Source organism: Anser brachyrhynchus, assembly GCF_964034855.1.
Source record: "Anser brachyrhynchus genome assembly, chromosome: 8".
Classification (NCBI taxonomy): Eukaryota; Metazoa; Chordata; class Aves; order Anseriformes; family Anatidae; genus Anser; species Anser brachyrhynchus.
The window spans coordinates 10937964-10958598 of NC_137702.1; the positions used below are offsets into that span (position 1 = coordinate 10937964).

General features: G+C 46.3%; 1 protein-coding gene across 3 annotated transcripts in view; it reads right to left on the bottom strand.

The window, feature by feature from the left end:
* Window positions 1–20187, bottom strand: part of DMAP1 (DNA methyltransferase 1 associated protein 1) — a 33016-nt gene extending 12829 nt beyond the window's left edge. For 2 of the 3 annotated variants that reach the window (XM_080603429.1, XM_080603427.1), the window contains exons 1-8: window positions 20070–20187; window positions 19429–19576; window positions 16725–16816; window positions 15715–15910; window positions 11233–11391; window positions 9916–10083; window positions 9081–9266; window positions 6803–6874 (exon numbers count right to left, since the gene is read on the bottom strand). In XM_080603429.1, coding sequence (XP_080459555.1) covers window positions 6803–6874; window positions 9081–9266; window positions 9916–10083; window positions 11233–11391; window positions 15715–15910; window positions 16725–16816; window positions 19429–19530 — 975 coding nt within the window. In that variant the 5' untranslated portion in view covers window positions 19531–19576; window positions 20070–20187. Of the gene's footprint in view, window positions 1–6802; window positions 6875–9080; window positions 9267–9915; window positions 10084–11232; window positions 11392–15445; window positions 15669–15714; window positions 15911–16724; window positions 16817–19428; window positions 19577–20069 lie in introns of those variants that run through there. The other variant, XM_080603428.1, reaches the window with a different exon arrangement.
* Between the last annotated feature and the right edge of the window lie 448 nt (window positions 20188–20635).

A 20635-nucleotide genomic window follows, 5' to 3' on the forward strand; every position in this document is an offset into this window, starting at 1 on the left:
TTGAAGTGCTTAACTGCTCAGAACTAAAGTCGTACAATGAGAAGTGGATGGGTAATTGCAATGGATATATGCAAAACTAAGAAAAGTTTGAAATTACACAGGTATTCTCTGCCTCAATGAGCATATACGCTACCCCCTGCCCAAGCTTACAGCCATAGACCCCATGCCTTACGTCAGTGCCTGCTGATCTGCCAAACTAAGATTTAGGATTAAAAAAAAAAAAATCATACTGCTATGCCATCTCTACTATGCTATGTAACACATTAAGCACAATGATCACTTTGGGATGGCACGTGACCATCGACTTGCTCCATCAATGAGGCTTAATGCTAAATAAACCAACCTTTTAAGAAGAAAACATGTCTATATTAACTTATGTAAATGGTTATTTCAGGGTGGTTTTTTTTTAGACTGAAGTAAGACATACCTCACAAATTCCCAAACCAATTGTGCATAAACATAAATTCTGTACCTGAATCCTCCTAGCAAATTAAACCAGTTTTACTTGTTAGAGGAATATACCTAGTAATAGCTTTGTCAAGGATGATGGAGGCCAACAGGTCCCAGAGAAGCACAGAATACTCAGGCACATGGCAAGGAATCAGCTCATTGATCCTAGAAACATTATTGCACCGTTATGCATCTGTAGCACTGATTCAGGGGTAAAGCTGAGAGACTTCCCGAAGGAAGCCAAAGGTCCTGAAGCATCAATGGCTCAGCACGATGGGTTTTTACCCATGCAGGTAAAAAGGTCTTCAAGGTTTCTGTACCATCTTACCCTTTCCCCCCTGGGATGCAGGCACAGATTGCTCTGATCCAGCACAAGTAGCTGCTCTAGTGCAAGGTGGCTGGAGAAAAATGATTTAAAAGTCCCTTCCAACTCAAATCACTCCATGATTCTAAAATTAGAGTAACTTGGAATCAACGTGAATGATGGCTGATAACCTGGAAACAGAGTCAGTCTTCTTCCAGCTTGGCATCCAGGTTGTGACAAGAAACAAGGCACCTGAGAAGACAAAGACCTCACACCTTGAAAGGGCTGCCTGTCATTTAGGAGATGGCAATCCCTCCCCTTAAAAACCTTGTGCCTTAAGTAAATACAGTGCAAGTCTGGTAAAAATAAAAGGGCTACAGGAAGCGTTTCCTTAGGGAAAAAATAGTAAAATGCATGGTGCAGAATTCAGAAATGCAAAGGACATTTTTACTGGACGGTGTTTTACATTAAAAGCACGTTAGGAGTACCACATTTCAGTACAGATCCGCAGATTCCCAGGTAACCCTGCCCTGCCGCTCTGTACAGGTGTAAAAAACAAGTTGAGGCCTGTAAAGGTGACTCCAAGGAATGGCTGCATGGTCCCTAAGCTGCAGCTGATGGAACCAAATGAAAAGCACAGACACGTGTGCTGTGATTACAGGGAGGGCCCTAAGAAAGGCCACAGGAGGTGGCACTGTGATGACAGCTTCACACAGCACAAGAATACTGCGAGAACTTCCAAATCAGACACACACCCAAGAAACTAGCAAAACATGCACTTAATCTTGAATTGATATTGCTTTTCCCTTAAATAATTTAACTGAAACTACGCTCACACAAATACCAAAAACTACAGTGACTGATTACACTCCAATCATTATATTGGTTAAGCTAATTGGTTAAGCTAAAAATAAATATATAAGTTGCTTTGCGTGAGTTACATACAATCAGGGTGCCCGTGCACATAAAGGTGACAAAATAAAGGCTTTTCAAATCCTCCCAGGACTGGCAGACAAAAATCCCCAAGTCCTGGTGCTGCCCAGTGTTTGGTAGCTGATGATCCAACACAGAAGCAACACGCCTCTTCTACAGTACTGCAGGCCAAAAGAGATTGTTAGCTACAGACTGTCCACCTCCTGAGAAAAGAGTGTCTTTTCCAGAACTATAACTTATTTTAGCAGACCCCATTACTGCATCCAGAGTGTGTTCTTTATACCTGAGAGCCTACTAAGGCTTTGGTCCAGATGCTTTCCCACAGCAGATTTCCATGAAAGAGGTGACAGATGCATTTTTCTTCCAGCAATTTAACATTAACTGCCCTGCAGCTCAGCTAAGAATGAGAACAGAGGAAGGGTGCTGGACTCACCTTCCCTACTTCATTTAAGATTTTGTATCCTTTTGTTGTTCTTCTAAAAAATAAATACTCCTATATTTTCATCTCATTTCACTCCTTACAGACATGCATTTAATTAGGAAATGCACCGGCACTCACTTAACCCTAATTAAAGGGCATGTAATGCAACACAGAGATGGCAATGCCACAACATTAATTTGATCCAGCTTGCATCATTTGTTCATGACTTTTATTCACAGAAATGAGGACGCTACCTTCCTCTCATGCCTCTGCCAGGCTCCCCATGGAAATTACTCTCTCCCACTCTCGCAGAGTGCAAAATTTACAACTTCACTCTTGAAAAACTGCTAGCAGAAGCAACAAGCACATTTCAGCTAACTAATCCATGGGAAGTTCGGATCTGGAAACATAAACTTTCCTAACTAATAAGGGTACGCTGATCTCCATCAGACTGTCCTACCAGGATGCCTTGGACTGCAATCGATACAAAACAAATAAATTATTAATTGCTCCAAGTAATTAAATTTATCAAATCCAAATAAAAATAACTGATATTTTATGGAACTGCTTCCAAAGCCAAGCCTCTGAAGGGATGGTATTGATCACAGGAGGACAGACAGATGTTTCACATGTTCGCAGCCGATGAGGTCTGGGTTTGCATTAATGACAGGCAAGGAGCAGAGCCAACAGCCTGCGACGCAGAGTAAACAGGCAGTGTGCTTGGCCATTTAATTGTGGGTCAGATCAAATACAGAGAATAAACACACATACAACCCCATCTTCCCCTCAAGCATCATTCATCCTGGAGCCGTAGTAAGCACTCAGTTCATACTCCAAGGGAAAAAAAAAAGAGGAAAAGAAATCACACGTATGCATTGCCCCCCACTACCACAGTAAATTCTTATTCGTTAATCAGTGCTAAAAAACAAAAATGCTCAGCTGGCTAATAAATATTTAAAAGCTGGTGAGTGTGAAAATTTGAATCGATGGGTACCAAAGCTGTACTTGAAATTTTCCTTCCTCTACTTTTTTTTTAATTGGTTCAACAGGCAATTTGTCTACAAGATGCTAGTTAGCAGAAAGGGTCAGGCTGCTGGCTGAAAGCCTCTTCGAGAGACGGTGGGCAGCTCTGAAGGACTGAGCTAGAGCATCCCTCAGTCCCTTCGGTGGGCTAAGATCTCTACAAACTCCTTTTTACCCTCAAGTTTTGTTTTGTTACCGGATGAGACATCACTCAACCAATTCTCTTCCAGCTCCTCAGTTCCCAAACCTGTGACGATATAGCAGGGACACAGACCAATACCTCACATATGCAGGAATAGGGAGAAATGCCCACCCTTTTCCATCCATCATCTTCCTTCTTAAAAACACTGATGTGGTTATTCAATGACATCAGCTAATTTTAACCTAAGACTCACAGATAAAGCTGTGAGAGAAAATGAGCAACCTAAGGTAACACTCTGAGGAGATGTTAAGTATGCGAAAGCTAAGTGCTCTGAACACAACGCAGTCAAAGGTTAAACTGAAAGCTGAACACGACGTGGTACAGAAACACTGTGGTGAGTTCAAAACAAACTCAGCTCTGCCCTACAGAAGCACGGCATTGCCCAGATCACAAATGTGCGGTTACCGTTGGTTTGTCTGAGTCCTGGAAAAGATTCAAGATTAATAGCTCCCATTTTCCTTTCCCTTAGGCAGGCCCTCGGCAAAGCTTTTCTCATAGCTCCCTGCTTTCCCTTTAGTCTCTTCCTCTCCTTTCCCTGTACAAATTCCCTACCCATCTCTCATTTCCTCTGGCTCTTTGGCTTTCTGCCCTCCCAGCTGAGCAGATCTGGTATAACAGGAAGTTTTCTAGAAGCAACGTTTAGAATTAATAACACATTCCTGGTGTTATTTTCATAACACTGTTTTACTAACAGCAATGGCAAAGGTGTAAAATTCCTTTTCAGGAAACTCATGAAAAGCTTACCCCCTTCCCAAACATCTGCTGCTGCCTCCTGTTCTCCGTGGCACCAAGGCAGTGCACTGACTTGCATTAAGATGAAGCTTTTCATAATGCCCAGCTTCCTACTGCCATTAGAGAACCTTGCAATCTGTGCTGTCAGGAGGCAGAGGGGAAATCCCATGCAGAGCAAGGGCACAGGGGCTGTGGCCTTCTTTGCCTGTGGCCACAGCCCTACGGAGAACAATAGGAGACTGAAGGCATTGTGATAGAAGGCAGCTTGTCGAACTCACTGGAGAAGAGATTACTCTTCAGCATCTGCTGAAGGAGAAACTTTCAGTTATGAAGAATAATGGCTGTAAGTGACCATTAATCCTAGAAAAAATAAAAGTCTTCAAATTCAGCCTGTGCATAAGATTTTTGTAAGCTTTAACAACAGGGGGAATTTGAAAAGCCTGGACTATTGTCATAAAAGCTACTGGGAACAAATTTAGTAGAATACAGACTGCTAACTTTTTCTTCAAAGACTAATTTCTATATATTAATTTTAACTTAAGTTATCAGATAATTGTAAATCCTTGGGAAAGAAAAGAATCTCTCTAATCAAAGAGCAATTGCTATTATCCTTGGGATGGTATGATACATTTTTCACACTTGACAGAGGTTGAGTCCCTGATCTCAGTGCAAAATCCAACTTCACCTAACTATGAAGGCGTAAAGCACGGTAGCAAAGTACAAAATAAAAGAGGACAATAGAAGCCTTTAGGTGAGGAACCCTTTAGGTCCTCAGGCAAAAGAACTTACTGCAGGATATCACAAGCCTTTAGAAATCATTTTCCAATGCATTCAGGGCAAAATATCTTATGCTGAATGCTGTCAGAGCACAGCTTTCCAGCATGGCACCCCATTTCCTCACCTAGTCCTAGCCAGGTCCCACTCTTATCATTGCAACACCACTGCTGTGCAGAAGGTTTGTCATGGAAAACCCACATGTAAAATATTCGGATTAGCACGGACAGTCAACTCCACTTTATACCACTTAGCACTTCAGCATCTCTCACCAGTTCAAAAGGCCTGTCCTGACCTCATGTAATTAATTCTCCCCATCACCCGTATGTGAAGCAAATGAATCTATTAGCTCCCATTTTTTAAAAAAGGAGAAGAATTGAATAAATAACCCACGTGATTGACTAAAGACCACAAATGAATTCATTTGGCTGGGCGGGAGGCAGGACTCCCATTTCCAAGCATGGAAGTATGGTTTTTTTCACCTAGATCAGTGATTTGCAGTCTTTTTAAATTTGCAAACCACTGGTATTTCTAACAGCAGCATTTACCTCCTTGAAAATTTCAAGCAGGTCATAGCAAGCTGCTCTAGGTCATCTCAGGAGCTTGGATACTGCAGACTGAATGTTGCTGAATCAGACTGTCATGCCTCGGCTTATCGCTGCATTTTGTAACTAGTACAGGGAACAGGGAGAAGCATGTAGCACCCATTTTCGCAAAGGCTGGGATTTGAATTGGCCTGTTTGGCACACAGAAAGGCTGCTGACTTTGCCATATGGTTCCATCACTGACAGGTTATTGCTCAGCTTCTTTTTCAGGAGAAAAAAAATAGGAAAAAATCAACCATCAGTTATTAGTTTTCAAAATCCAAATCAATCTCCATAAATTACTCTATTTATCTTAGTGCCGGAGAACACATCTGCCACATCTCCATAAATCTCAACACATGCACTGCAGTCTTGCCCATCACTTGCTTTATTTATTTATTTATTTATTTTCAGTTTCTCCAGGCTGTAGCCCCTTGCTTACACAGGTAACCTGCAGGTGGTGGCGCTTCCATACTAAAGAGGTCCCGCAGCAGTGGCTTTGTAGAGGCAAACCACCTCTAACGCGCATGTGCGAGTCAAAGCAGCATGATCCCCAACATATTTTTATTAACAGCCCCAGGACATCCCCAGCAAGATCTAAAACTGTTCTGACATCAAAACAACATCCCATAAAATGTTCTTTAAAAGCGATCTAAAAAGGGAGGGTACAGGGCAAGGAACTTACTTCTCCACCTTTGCTGCAATAACGTAACTAAGGATTATTATTTTTTTTTTACTAGAAAAAAAAAAGCACTTGTACTAGGCAAACAAGATTTTGCTATTAAAACCCCTCTTAAAAACATTCAGCCAGGCAGGCAGGTTTAACCGACTCTGTATCCCAAAAGCTGTCGCTAAGATACAGACCTCAAGTCTTGCAGAGAGAACAGCAAGTTCTGTTCTCACGGATATCTGTATGACAGGATGAACAAAGGGGCTTTTCCCACAAATATTTTCCAAAGCTAAACAATGGCAATAAAAAGACTAAAAGTCAGATGCGTTTACGTCTCTCTCTTTTTCAAGTCACAACCTGAACATGTAGTTCTTAAATTCACCTTCTCATCTATTAACGCACGTGCTCTACGAGGCCTTTTACACTTGGCTGCAAGCTCTGTTTGGAGCAGACAGCCCCGTTTGGGTCTGTCACGTGTGCCTAACAGCAGAGCGGGCACACCAGTAACAAACACAACAAGCTCAGGTGCCTCTGCAAGGCGATGTGCTGGCTTTCACAGAGCCCGCATTCCATGTTTCTGAGTCTCCACATTTACAGAATTCCTTTCTTATTTTAGAGGCAAGATCTTGACTTTCTTTAGCTATAAAAGGAGAACAGGCAGACTGAAAGATATTAAGAGAGGTCCCAGGGGACCAGAACAACAGCCTACCCTCTGGCTTCGCAGCGTGACACCTGCAGATTTGAAGTCAGGAAACTTGATGCCAGCAGTCTCAGGAACGGCCTGAAAGAGATCGAAACAGGATGTGTTGATGGAGGAAACAAAAAACACAAGACTTGACAGAGACGCTATCTGAAGGGGAAACACTGTTTCCTATGACAGAGAACCACCTGCCATGGCCACAGGTCAGAGCTGAGGGAAGAGGAAAATCCCAAGCAAACTCACTGAGAAAAATACTCCAGTTAAAGGTATCTTTGGAAAGCTCAAGCACTTTGCTGGTTTGTTTTAAGTACACTGCTCTGCACAAAGCCTTGCACCCATCCAACAAGCGTAAGCCCTAACCCTAAACAGTGGTACTAACATATGTATATTTGCACAATGCCATCCTTACCTTAGGCCCATTTCACTGACCAGAATAGCCCGAGAGTTCTTTACATCTGGGCTTCCAACTCTAAGTCCTCTACGGTACGAGCTGAGAAACCTGCGTGTGTTTGGGCATAAAAATTTTTATCATCTGTGGTCAGCCCAATCAATAGAGGTACCAGGAAGAGTTTTCTAAGTACGCCTATGGTGGAAAAAGTAAATCTCTTAACTACCAATAGGGCTCATGAACTCTTAAGGGTTCTCTTTGAGCTTTGGAGGTAGCAGCCTCTCTCCTTGTATAGAGGATATAAAATAATATAACAGAGGGAGAGGGCTGCAATCCAAAACCAATCCTCCCTGCTTCCTGGGGATGAAGGTTGGCTTTCAGATGCCCTGAACTCTGCTCCCCCAGCCTGTTGCTGAACACCCTGACAGAAGCAGTGAGGGTAAATCAGGATGGCTGGCTTAGCCGAGACAACTCTGACTGCACTCAGCACAGAAGCAATTAAATGGGTTCTTTTGCCTTGCGTGCCTGTACATGCTGTAAACGCTTCAACCTCAATTGACTCTTTGGTAAATGATTTTCCTTTGTTGAAATGATGCTGATGCAGCTCCCGATTCAAATTCTTAGTTAAAATGCAATTTTTTTCTTAACATTTCCCGGCTATGGTTGGTAATTGACTCCTAATGGACTCTGTCATGGTTGAAATGATGCTAGTGCAACAACAGAAACTGCTTCTCTGCCCACCCTGGCGTGCCTATCCAGTGCAAGCCTCCAGGCACCAGCCCCACAGGCAGTATTTCAGGCTAGCCTCCTTCACCTTGGCATCCTCAGCATCCTCCCAGTTCCATTCTCCATCACCACCTTTCTTTTTTTTTTTCCCATTACCACCAATGAAAAGCTCCTTTATTCTGAGGGAGATAAGCCAGCAATGGGTGAGCTTTACCTGATCAGTCCTCAAGGGAATTCAGCGTGCAATGTCCCCAGTGCTACTGTATTCAGAATGTGGGCTGGGGTAGGGTGGAGGTGAGGGGGGAGTTTTATGGTAGCGGTGGCTATTAGGCGCCCTTAGTTTGGCAGTAAGTGTCTAGTATTCACTGCTTTTCTCCCCTCTCTGCACAGACCCTTTCGGAGGAAGATGACAAGTGCTCTCTGCTGACAGTGTGGATGGATAGGAATTTCCAGGGACTAGCTGGAAATATCTGAGACATTGCAACAGCTCCTTTCTAAGAAAGGTCCTGAATTTAGTTCTCCAGGCTGACCAGTCCCAACTCTCTCAGCCTCGCCTTGTAGGACAGGTGCTCCCGTCCCTTGATCATCTTGCTGGCCCTCCACTGGATGCTTTCCAGTGTGTTCATGTCTCTCTCTTGTATTGGGGAGCCCAGAACTGGACGCAGTAACCCAACAGGGTTGCTCTGATCACAGCTGAGGCACACACATTGAGCTTGGGGAGATGCTCCTGAGACCCAGGAACTGGAAAGGGAGGAGAAACAAGGACTAAGAAAAGAAGGCAGGTGATAGACAATGGGTTTGTGTGACAGCCCTGCACGGCAGTACCAAAATACCCTTTGGAGAAGCAGAGACAGAAATTTCTCTCTGCCATGAGGCATGAATGACTGTCTGACATCATTTCATCCCATTCTTCAGGTAGGGAAAGGAAAACATGATTTAAACCAGCACTTTTCAAATGGGAGAGAGACAGAGAGCATATCAGAGTTCTCTGACAAGGACTGGACAGACCGTTCTCTGCCTTCCAAAAACTCATCCAAAAACATATCTGCCAGAAGGCATCCACCAGCCACTCTCCCTTAAAAAGCTAAAAGCCTGACCCTGCTATAATTGCTGAAGCAAACACGTGCTACCCAGCCAGAGCACAAAATAGGGGGAAAAAATAAAAGTGTTTACAGGCTTCTCTGTCTCCTTCTTCTGCGGAAGCTTCTTCTTGGGAGCCTTGCGTTCAGCACGTCTCTGTTCAGTGGTGGTGTCAGCAGCTGTGATGAGTTTCTGCAGATCTTGTGTTCTCTTCTCTCTCTCTTTCTTCCTGGTTTCAATTTTGCGGAGCTCCTGAATGAGGTATTCTTCTTCTGCCACCTGCAGACCAGAGCACAGAAAGGCAATGGGAGCAGCAGAGGAGGCCTAGCAAGGCAAGGGGGCCATCTACTGATAACAACTCTGCTCTGGACCAGCCTGGAAATGCCTTTAAAGTCCCCTGCCTAATGTCCTGAAGACAATGTGAATTTGCAGAGCACGTTATGCTCCAAGGCCTCGCCCTGCATCCATGGCAATACCAGTCTACAAACTAGCAGGTATGGCAACGTCCATGGTCCACCCTTTAGCAGCAACCACGAGTGATTAATCCCACCTTCAGACAAGGAGACTGAGCACAGAGAAAAGAGTAGAAAAGCTCACGTATGCTGTAGTTGCAAATGCAGTGCTATGAAAAGCTGGCTCTCCTCCCCAGACATAACATGTAGTTATATCTAGTATCAGCACAGCAATAAATGTGAGAGAGACCAGCAGAGTCATTACACATGTGAACTTGTCATTAGAGTGAACTAATGACAGAAAAGAATTCTCCCTCCCAAACTTTGAGGAACACACAGCTCCTTAATCTCTAAGCAGTACTTGGACTGGGCAAGAAAACAGCATCACCTTTCTCTTTCCCACCTTTTGGCCTATGTCACTATCCACTGACTCCAGGCTGCAATAATTCCTGTGGGGCAGTGGTTCCCCCAGATACCTGTTCTGGTGTCCTGTTGTACAGCCTTTCCAGTTGTTCCTTCCTCCTCCTCTCATGGCCAGCATCGAAGACCGGGATTTTCAGGTCTGTGCCTGGAGCTGCACGAATGTTAGCCAGCTTGGCACAGATATGGTAATATCGTTCCTTCAGGTCCTCCACTGACCTTTTCTGTGGAAGACATCACAAGAGGACAACATTATGAAAGAACCAAGCAAAACCTTGTACAGGATCCAGCTAAGGACCCACTGGATGAAGGATGTCAGGTTGGGTGTAAGAAACAACACCTAGGTGGCGGATCAGCAAGGAGCCTTGTCAGAGCCTGTGGAGCCAGAGGGAAGGGGGAGTTCCTCAGTGAACCATGCAAATTAACTGCCAGGAGTTCAAAGCCACTGCTTTAAAAACTCCCACCAGAGGGTCCAACATTACAGCTGAGGGTTAGGGGGACTACAGAAGTGATCTACTCCAGATAAAAGGATGCAAGAAGAGTAATTGTCTCAAGAGAAGGAGATCTGTGACCAAGAAACTCTGAAAAGCACACCGGAGGCCTCCTCTGAGCTGCTGCAGACAACGGCTATTTGAGCCACAACCAAGAAGGTATCAGCTGCAACCATTCATTACCCATCGTTACATGGAGCCTGAGCTGTGTTCCCTTACTGCAAGCACTAAAGGTGTTCGGACTGGCCAGCCAGGCAGACTCTTGTTATTCCATTTTGCTACACGCTCTTCACCTGAGTGTTTCAGAGGACCGCAAAAGCCTCCAGCTCTTGGAGCTGTTCCATGGGAATCGTATGATTCCCATGTCCCCAAGAGGCAGGGAAACAGGAGATTTAGGATCACAACACCAGGGCTGCATCTTCAGACCACTGATGAACCCTACTTCAGAGAAATGACAGAAACCTGCACCAGGTCAGATCACAAGTCAGGAGTAGTACAAGAGAAAAATCCCAATCCCCCAGGGACCACGAGAAGATCCATCTCCCAGGGCCAAGACTGGGACGCAGGATCCCTATTTACTCAGTTAAACAAACTCCCCATCTGCCTTATCTTCAGGGAATCACGAGCGTTCTCCTGGCAGGGACAAAGCTAACTTTCTAATAAAATGCAACAGGGAATGAGCACAAGTCACAGTGGATTTAATTACAAACAAAACAAGCAGCAATGCCCTGTGCTGGAAATTCAATATTCCTTGCTGCCAATAATTCATTATTTTCCCCTAATTAAGTTGATATAAAGGGTAATTTGCTCTCTGCAGTGCAGCAAGCCCCGCACGTGCCATAACAGCAGGTTGCTAGCAGCACCTTGGCCCCTGGGACTCACCTTGAACTGCTGGTGATCATAGCGGTCATGAATCACCACGAAGCGCAGGTCGAAACGCCGAGCCAAGTCGAAGAGGTGGTCTGTCTCGGCTTTGGTCCATGCATCGTCGTGGAGATACATCTGGTACTCCTGCTCCGAGTAGACGGGTACCTGCACTGTCTAAGCAGGGAAGAGAAAAATGCGGCAGCTCATTACAGCACTGCCCTTCTCTCGTGGCCAGCTGGTAGGGGCCAAAATACTGGAGCCAAGAGCAAGAGGGGGGCCAAAGTATCAGGCAGGCACTGCCAGGACCCTGACAGGAAGCATGACAGAACAGGCAGAGGAGTTGATAAGGAACAACATGGGATCCCAGGGCCACAAACATGACATTCAGGAACTACCGCCTGGTAGGCTGAAACCTATTCCAGGTGGCAGACACAGGCAGGGTCACCAGCCCACATCCTGACAACAGGATTCAAAACTATTAGGCTAACGTGACAGTGACACCAAGGCTGGGCCAGCTTGCCTCCATTCTTCCCATACAGCAGCACCAATACCTTGACATCAGTTGCTCTGACAGTCCACTCTGCTTGGGCTGGGACATGTTCACTGCTCGAGAGGAATGGGACAAGCAAGAAGTGGTGGTTCCTCACCTTTAGCATACCTCCTGCTTTGATACACAACCTACTATTTCTGCAGCACTGTCCACGCCAAGCACGAAGATCTGAAAGGCTGGCTGCTGTACAACCGAGGCCTGTAAACTCAGCAAAATCTTCGCCCTTCCCTTCCTCATCCACCCTTTCCCCAGCAGAGCTACAAACAGTCCATCCCAGGTGCCAAACCCACACCACATCCCCCAGCCTACAAAGGCTCTGAAAAGAACACCGGTGACACATGAGTACTAAGGAAACAATACAAGTGCTTACTGTGAGCCCTAGCGCACGGTGAAGCAGCAGCTCAAACAAGCCTGTGCTTTTCTCCCTTACCCCTCCCACCACTCCCTCAATGGAACCTCGGTCTGCCTGACAAGGTCCTGCCTCCACAAGAAAAAATCATGTGCACGTAAGCAGCACACACTCTTCAACACTTCTGTGCCCTCCTGAGTCCTACACCAGAAATCTCATCCTTGTGAATCCCACACAGCATCTTCAGGTCCATTCTCCCATCGTTACACACAGAAGCTTGAAGGTAAAGAACAGCCCTTGGAGACACACTGTACCCTCAGCCTTCAAGTACCACTTCCACCGGGAGAAAAGCCATCCTATCAGACACTGTAAGGATGTCCTGGGTACTTCAAGATAAACATATTTTTCTAGAGTAGCATACGTAGATGAAAAGAGCCAGTACAGCCCTCTGCAGTGGATGGAAGGGAGGATGGCAGTTCCCTGGTCATAGAAGAGAATGAGACGAGCAAAAAGCAGTTCCCCAAACACTTCCTCAGCCTCCTTCACAGCTGCTCACAGAACTCCTCAGCCACAAACAGTCTACACAGTGGAGTACCCTTCAGAGGTGCCACTTCTAGGAGTTACTTGGTTGCTCATGCAAGTCACTTAAGGTTTTAGCACCTTGTGGCCATGCAACTGGGAACAAGTCTCCTGTGAGAAGGTGAGCACTCGTGAGACACAAAGCCTGAGCCAGCCACGAGACAGCTCTCAGTCCAAATGCAACACAGCCATGAAAATGCAAGTATGACCCCCTCTCCCCTGGAAGGATTTCCAGCAGAAACTGGCAGGGTGTCAGCTGCACACCAAGACCTCGTCTGGAATACCAACTAGAACTCTACTGACCCATGCTCAGGAAAGATGAACTGAAATAGGAACAAGTACAGAGACAAGCAACGAGGATGAGTAATGGCGTGGGGAACTTGCTCTCCCTCGGCAGATTGGAAGAGAAAGGAGCCTAGCAAGGGAAGCCTGAAAGGGAATCTGACTGCAAGCTTCAAGTACGCTGGACGGAATTAAAAGAATATCCATGGGAAGAAAAGAACGGCTGAAATACAGACAAAGAAATTGGCTTGTAAAAAAAATGCCAATTTAACATGGAAAATTTAACCTAGAAGTGAGAAATGGAGCAAAGAGGGTCTGGAACAAACAGCTTCCCAAGGAAGCATGGGGGCAAGAAAATCCAACCGCTTAACAAATAGAACTTGATCACTTTATGAAAGGGACAGGATGGTGCAGGGCCTGAAAGAGCCGAGACGAAGATTCAATGGCCCAGAAAACCCCTCTCAGTCCTACATTTCACACTGTAAACTCACACAATGATGGGCATTAAATTAGCCGAAACTGCTCAGGCAAGATCGTGGAGCCATGAGACAGCTCTGTGAAAACACCAGCACAATGCTAAGCAGTGGTGAAAAGACAAACCGAACGGTAAAAATGATTAGAAAAAGAGAAACATAGCCAAAGTACAAACCCACCGTGCTTCTAGAACAGAAGCATGCACTCATAGTCCAGCCATTTCTAAAGAAAGGATAATTGAGAACAACAAAGGGCAGATGCATGTCACAGTAAGGAAAGCACAGTACACAGCAAGGACAATTTACCACATCTTGTAACACAAGAGCTCACAGGCACGAAATGAAACACCTAGGCAGCAGTTTAAAACAAAGTGAAAGCACCTTTTCACACCACACAAAATTAACCTGCGGAACTAGTTGCCATTGAATATTCGCAAAGCAGATTGCTGCCCTGAATGCACCTATTATTAAACACAGATTCCAAGTTAAGAAAGCCCCAAGTAAAAGCCACCAGAAGCTAGCAAGCTCTGTATTTGCTGCATTTTCATATTCTTTCTCTAAGCCTTTACCAACAGTAGGCAGAAAGTTGGCTAAGCCTGTGCTCCGACACCAGTGAGGCTGCTTTTGTGCTTTTATTTCACAATGGATAGGAGGGATCTGGGTGGGAGATGAGGGGCACAGAGAAAAGGCAAACCAACTGAGCACTGGTGCAGGAGCCAAGTTAAAGAGCTTGAGTGACCGATAAGACTACACAGTCACACAGAACAACTCTGTGACTACACAGGAAAATGAGCTCGTGTCAAGGGGAGTGACACAGGCAGAGGTATCAAGTACGCATGAAGGAACCAGCAGAAGAGCCTGGAAAAGTAAATAAAATTCCTCTGATATAGCAAATATCTGCAAAACTCCACGAGTGCCTTCTACCTTCTCAACCACAGATCCACAGCAAGGGTAACAACTTGCTGCTAATGCTATATAATGGTGCCTGTGCAGCTGGCAGCAGTCTGTAGCACTAATCTAAAGGTTGCAGCCTCGCTGAAGACTTTTCTGTCAGTAAGTTCACGGTACGTGATAAAGTTAAGGAAACAAGAATCATATAATTCAACACCCACGCATGGCCCCCTCTGATAAACTTGGTTGAACTCAGCTGAAAACTGTTACAGAGGCAGAGTCCTGGAGACAATTACGCTCCCAGAGTCTCACACAGACAGCTAGGTAGGTGCCTTGACTAAATGAGTCCTGTTTCAGACTTCCACCCTAGACATCAGAGAACAGATACCACAGGAGGCTCTTACCAGCGTCCCAACAAAAGAGAAAGCATCAGTCAGAGCTTGAGCCTTCTAACATACAAGGTCAACCAAGCACTTAACTCCGCAGGAAGCCGGGCTTTGTTAGTGCTGACGCTCTGTGGGTTGCAAACTTAAAATGTTGTATACAGTTATACACAAGCAGAGCTTTTGTGGACTCATGTGATCACACGCTTTTTTTTTTTTCCCCTTTTCCTCTTCAGATTTGCATCACGAAGAGGGTTAAATTATGTTATGGAGGCACCCTAACTCTGTTCCTTCCTAATTTTTGAGGTCCTGACTTTGAAATATAAATCTTGATGTAGCTTCCTTTGTGCATACACATGAAAGCACTAACCACTCAAAGCAGATACATCTGGGACAAAAGACAGCAGGAGATTATAACAACACGTTGTGATAATTTAACATAAGATGCAAGGAACAGGGGACTGCACCACACTGATACCACAGGAGCAATTTCAGAGGGAACGCAGTGTAATTCAGTATCTGTGCTGGAGTTTGGCCAAGAGGCTGCAAGCCAGCTTTTTGGCCAACAAGCTACAAGCGAATTTTTTCATACTGGGCAAGATAACAAGACTTCTGACTTCAATGTCTCGCTCAGAATAGAATATCTTTTACTACCCAGAGCCTGTAATCAGGAAGAGGACGTTGGTTAAGAAGTTAATTAAATGTTACAGTGCCTCCTTACCATATCAGTTACTGCACCCCTGAAACACAGAGGTACTCTGGCAAGCTCTGACCACACGCTGAGCCCGCTTAGCTTGAAGCATTTGGAGACTCCATAGTCTGAGGTCGCACAGCTGTAGGCCATGCTGCTATTTAAAATGCAATTGCCAAACTGAATTCAGCCTTCACGTGTTGAAAGAACCAGCTTCCTGTCTGGGCATTCAAGAGGCTGACAAAGGAGAGCTCCCTGCTGCTGTTTATACGCTGCTGTTTGAAAGTGCTCCCACTTACTTTATTGAACCTGGCAAACGGGTAGTCCTTCCCCTCCTCCGCTGCTCTCCTCCAGTGGTAGAACATCGCCCCATCTTTTCTCGCTGGGTTGGTGAAGGGCATCCACTTCCAAGGCCGGACCTTCTTGGACCCCAGCTTTGCTTTGACAGTTCGATAACCCTGAGTTGTGTCACTTGGCAGCAGCGGAGGCGCATCCCTGTGGTGGAGACAAGCACTGGCTGAAGAGAAGCAGGAAGCAGCCCAGGACAAACCCAGAGAGAGTTCAGACTCACACTCTGGAGTGGGATTTGCCACCAAAATGTCTAGGGTGGGAAAACCTGAGCTTCACTCCAGGTTTTGCACTTCCTAGACTGCAATGCTAATGTGCTCAGCTCTTCCCCGAGATGCTTCAGTCCTGGGTCACATAAGAACACATACCTCCAAACTCTTCTAAGCCAACTCTAGATCACCTCTGATATAATCTAAAGCACAGCCCAAAGCCACTAAGATAGAAAGGATGAGAAGACTGTTATATACTGCCAGAGAAATAATTTTCACTGCATAAATTTAAAGTGACATGCATCAGAGGACAGAACACGCAGCATGGATGAACAGAATCACAAGGGAAGCAAACCATGCAAGAGTCCTCTCGGGCAAGAGCAGAATTCATAGCAAGCCAAATACAGGCTGCCGCAGAAATTTCTGTTGCAAAAATAATAGCAGGTGCTATACCCAGCCACAAAAAAAAAAAATAGGATTAGATACAGGAGGATAATAACACTACCTCATCTGCACTAGCCTATTGTGCCCGTACCCAATTCATCTCATACACAAAGTAAATCCCTCAAATTCAAAGGAGAGAGGCAAGGCACTGAACAAAGTCCAAGAGAGGGACACAAGTGGGCCAAGAAAAAAGGGCAATGAATCTGGAAGCAAGACTGTCCATAATTTCAAGTGGATGCTGCCCTGACACCAAAAGCCCAAGCTATCCCCCAACCTGCACAGATGAGCACAAGCTCTTTCTCTCTTACTTTTTGTCAGAGTAGAGGAGTGCATAAACTTCTCGGTGCATTCCTTCTGGCCTCTTAAACGTCAACGTCTCTGAAGATTTCTTGGATTTTTTCTGAAACAGAAGATTTGAATTTTAGTCTCAGACATGGCAATCCCTGAGGGAACACACAAAACCACACAACCTGGTGCCCTGTTATGGTTTTCATTTCTATCTGTTTCCAGACACCTTGAGTTTCTCCAGGAGAGTGCCTGTTCCTGGTGGAAGACATGGACAGACAAAGCACGCCTGCTTTCAGATAGCTAGGCAAGTACTGTCTCTGTATGAAGGTATTAAACAATTTAATCGACTTCTCTAACATTTAAAGATACTAAGAACTGTCTTCCTACTCTTCTAGCTTCTGTCACCTTGTTCTGCAGCAACAGATCAAGCTCTTAGAGCAGCCCTATGACAGAACTACCAGAATCACCTATAGAAGTCACCCCTCATTCCTGCCTCAAGTGTCCCAGTTACACAGCAGAGATGTTTTTTGACATACCATCTTCACACTGAGAATTCAAGGTAGACAACTCAATCTAGCCCTTAAAACTTCATCAGAGCTGATGGTTTCTAAGCCACGTTCCTCCTCATATCACGTACACAGCTTTATAAATATGTTATCAGCTCTGGATTCCGGTGGACACCTTAGTAGCTGCATTATCAAGGCACACTTTGAGTGGGCTGGGTTTACTGAGCAATGCAGAGCATTTGGTCTAATTGTGCCATCTTTCTAACTACTCACCCTTATCATGTGATTCCTTTTTAATATACTTGTTTACCATATCACTAACGACTTTTAAATCATAGTATTTTGCAACAGTAAAAACTAACACCGTAACATAAATTGCATTACATCTTTTACCAAGCGAATTCAAAATCCCAATTAAAAAAAAAAAAGAATCTAACAGCCTGTACAAGTATTTCCCATAAAACTTCACTGCAGACATCCATTACATTAGCACCTTTTCACTCCTAATCAAATACCTTTCTCCCAGCTTGTCGATCACTTTGCCCAGGAGCAATGTAAGGCCAACCAAGGCAGTTACACATGGGTCACCACACGCCCTGTTTGAATGCTGGCTTCTGGAATTCCCCCAAAGTTCCCAGATTTATTAAAAGTTAATGTCAGCAGGCCAGAGATCAGCCCAGCCAGCTCTTTTAGGAGTTGAGAACAAATTACCTGGTCCTGCTGATTTCAACGTTTTTATGCCTAGTAATTTTTTTTTTAAACATTCTCAGTCACTAATGGACTGGAAAGTACTTCATCATTCTCCTGTGATTTAAAGGCATCAATCTGCTTCTTTTCTAATTGAGAACAGAACTATTTCCTGAGCAAATGCTGCACTGTTACTAGCAAGGTTTACCTCTCCATCTGATAATGGGGTATTTATGCCTTTGGTGTGATTTAGTTTCTGCACTTTGTAGAAATTCCAGATGTTTCACTCACAGCTGCATGCAGCCTCTTGCAACACCCCTGAAACATCTCACCGCACACCTTCCCTTCCTTCTCTTTCCATTAGCCAGGCGAATCTGAGAAGAAACCTATCTGGTTCCCTGCTTCAAAAGACACAGATATCCACCGGCACTCCTTCAGCTCCCTGCTAGCTAACAGACAAACGCATCTAAGTCACAGAACTCACAACTCTGAACACTCAGTGGCACAACATCGCAGGCTGAATCCAGCCAGAAACAGCTCACTAGCCATACTGTTCATCAAGACAGCTGATAGCTGGCAATTTTAACACTTCAACCTTTCAATTACTGAAACTCATCAGTTTTCCACTACACCAATTATATACTACATACTCTATTTCCAGCCAGGCAGCCATGAAACCATTAGGCTTCTCTTCAGAAACAAACATCTCAGTGGAAGCAAGCAAGGACAGTGGAGAAGCACTTTGGGCGATAAGGGCGTGTTGTGTTTTGTTTTGTTTTTAAAACCAATGCACAGATTTTATTTCAGATAAGACCATCTCTGTACCAGAGAGCTCCTGGTGACTTCATCTCCCCCACCTCGCTTCCAAACACCTCCAGGTCTCATAATTAGCCGTGAACTGGCATTCCCAGTGCCTCGCAAAGCATGGAACAGCTAAGACCTTACCTTCTGAACAGAGAAGGCAAAAACATCCCATAGCATGTTACCACAGATAACGCAGCATGTGACTGCACACTTCCTTAAGTAAACTTCCAGTTTACTAACTTGCCCACGTTCCCACAGGCAACAGCTTTGCCAAAGCCCAAACAAACAGCTTGCCCACACAAGGACTAAGCACTTCGTTACAGGACATTTACCATTTAACCATATCAGACAATGTTCTACCCTTCTAAAACAGATCTGCTTTATATTATTTACATATGCTTGGGGGCTAGATAGTAAACATACTTCCTACTTACCCCACAAGACAAGAATTTTAGAGACAGCAGAAAACATTCTGGGGCCAGGCCCAGCTCACTAGAGCACCATTTGTACAGCTACAGCTTAAATATCCTAAACGCCCCTGTCCTAATAACACTGGGAGCACAGGAGTGGGGCCCTACAAACATTTCTTGGTATACCTAGAGAGCCTGAAAATAAATAGAATATGGCAGGAACGTGCTTTTTTCCACCTTTGTTCAAACACCCACCACACGCAAGGCCAGCCAGCAGCCAGCAAGCGAGCAGCTGCCGTTAGGGCATCACGTTTTACCTTATCCGAGTTGATGATGTCCTTCTTGTTGATGGTGCCCGTGTTCTCCGACTCCACCCCGCCCAGCTCCAGGATGTCCCGCACGTCTGCACCCGTCGCCATCTCGCCGGCTGCCCGCTCGCCTCGGCCACCGCCGTCCTGTCCAGCTCTGCAGGGGGAAAACCAAGGAGTTGGGGTTAGCGGGGCCCTCCTGGGGGTGGGCTGGCGCCAATAAAACACACCAATACGCACACAGCGAGGTGCGTGCACACCCGTGTGTACACACATACATACACATACATGGAAGTACACGTGTGCACACACCTATATACACATATATACATGTACATACACCTATATATACGTACATACACGTATATACACGTAGATATATGTACATATATGTATATATATGTATATACACGTATATATACACGCCCCCCTCCCAGGCCCCCCCCAGGCCCCTCCTAGGCCCCCCCCACCGGCCGCCTCCCCCCCCCCCCCCAGGCCCAATAACGGGGCCCGGGACCCGGCCAGCCCCGGGAGCCCGGCACGCCGAGGCCCCAGCCGCTCTCCGGAAGCCCCGAGGGGGCCACAGAGGCCCGGCCGCCGCCCCCGGTCCCCGCAGCGCGGCCCCGGCCCGCTCCCGGCGCCGCTCTCACCCGCGCCGGCTGGGCGGCCAGCGGCACGGTGCGTCCCTCACGGCCACCCGAGCACCGCCGCTTCCGGTCCCGCCGAGAGGCGCCCGGAAGCGCCCGGAAGGTTTTTAGGAACGCACCACTGGGTTAAGGGGGGGGGGGGGGGGGGGGAGTGCGGAGGATCGCGGGTTCGAGTCCCGCTCCCGGCGGGTCGCAGCCGGTCCCACGGAGGTGGTGCTGAGCCCTTCTCTGTGTGGTCCTGAGGCGGTGCCCGGAGCCCCGGGGGCCCCCATCCCTCGTTCCCTGCTCGGGGCGGGGAGCACGGTACCGGGCGGCACGGTGCTGCGCCAGGAGGTGGCAGCACAGCCATGCCCGGGCTGGACCCACGCCGGGCTCCTTCCTCCAGGACACCCCAAAACCTCGGGGTGGCTGTGCCCGAAGGCAGGGCGCCCCTGCCTGGCAGCACCCTGGGGCCTGGCTGGGCTCGGGGACCATGGAGCAGGGCTGGGGCAGGCCCCCCAGCGATGGCAGAGGGCAGCCCACCCATGTCCCACCAAGCACGCAGCCCTCCCGCTCTCCATGGTGTCCTG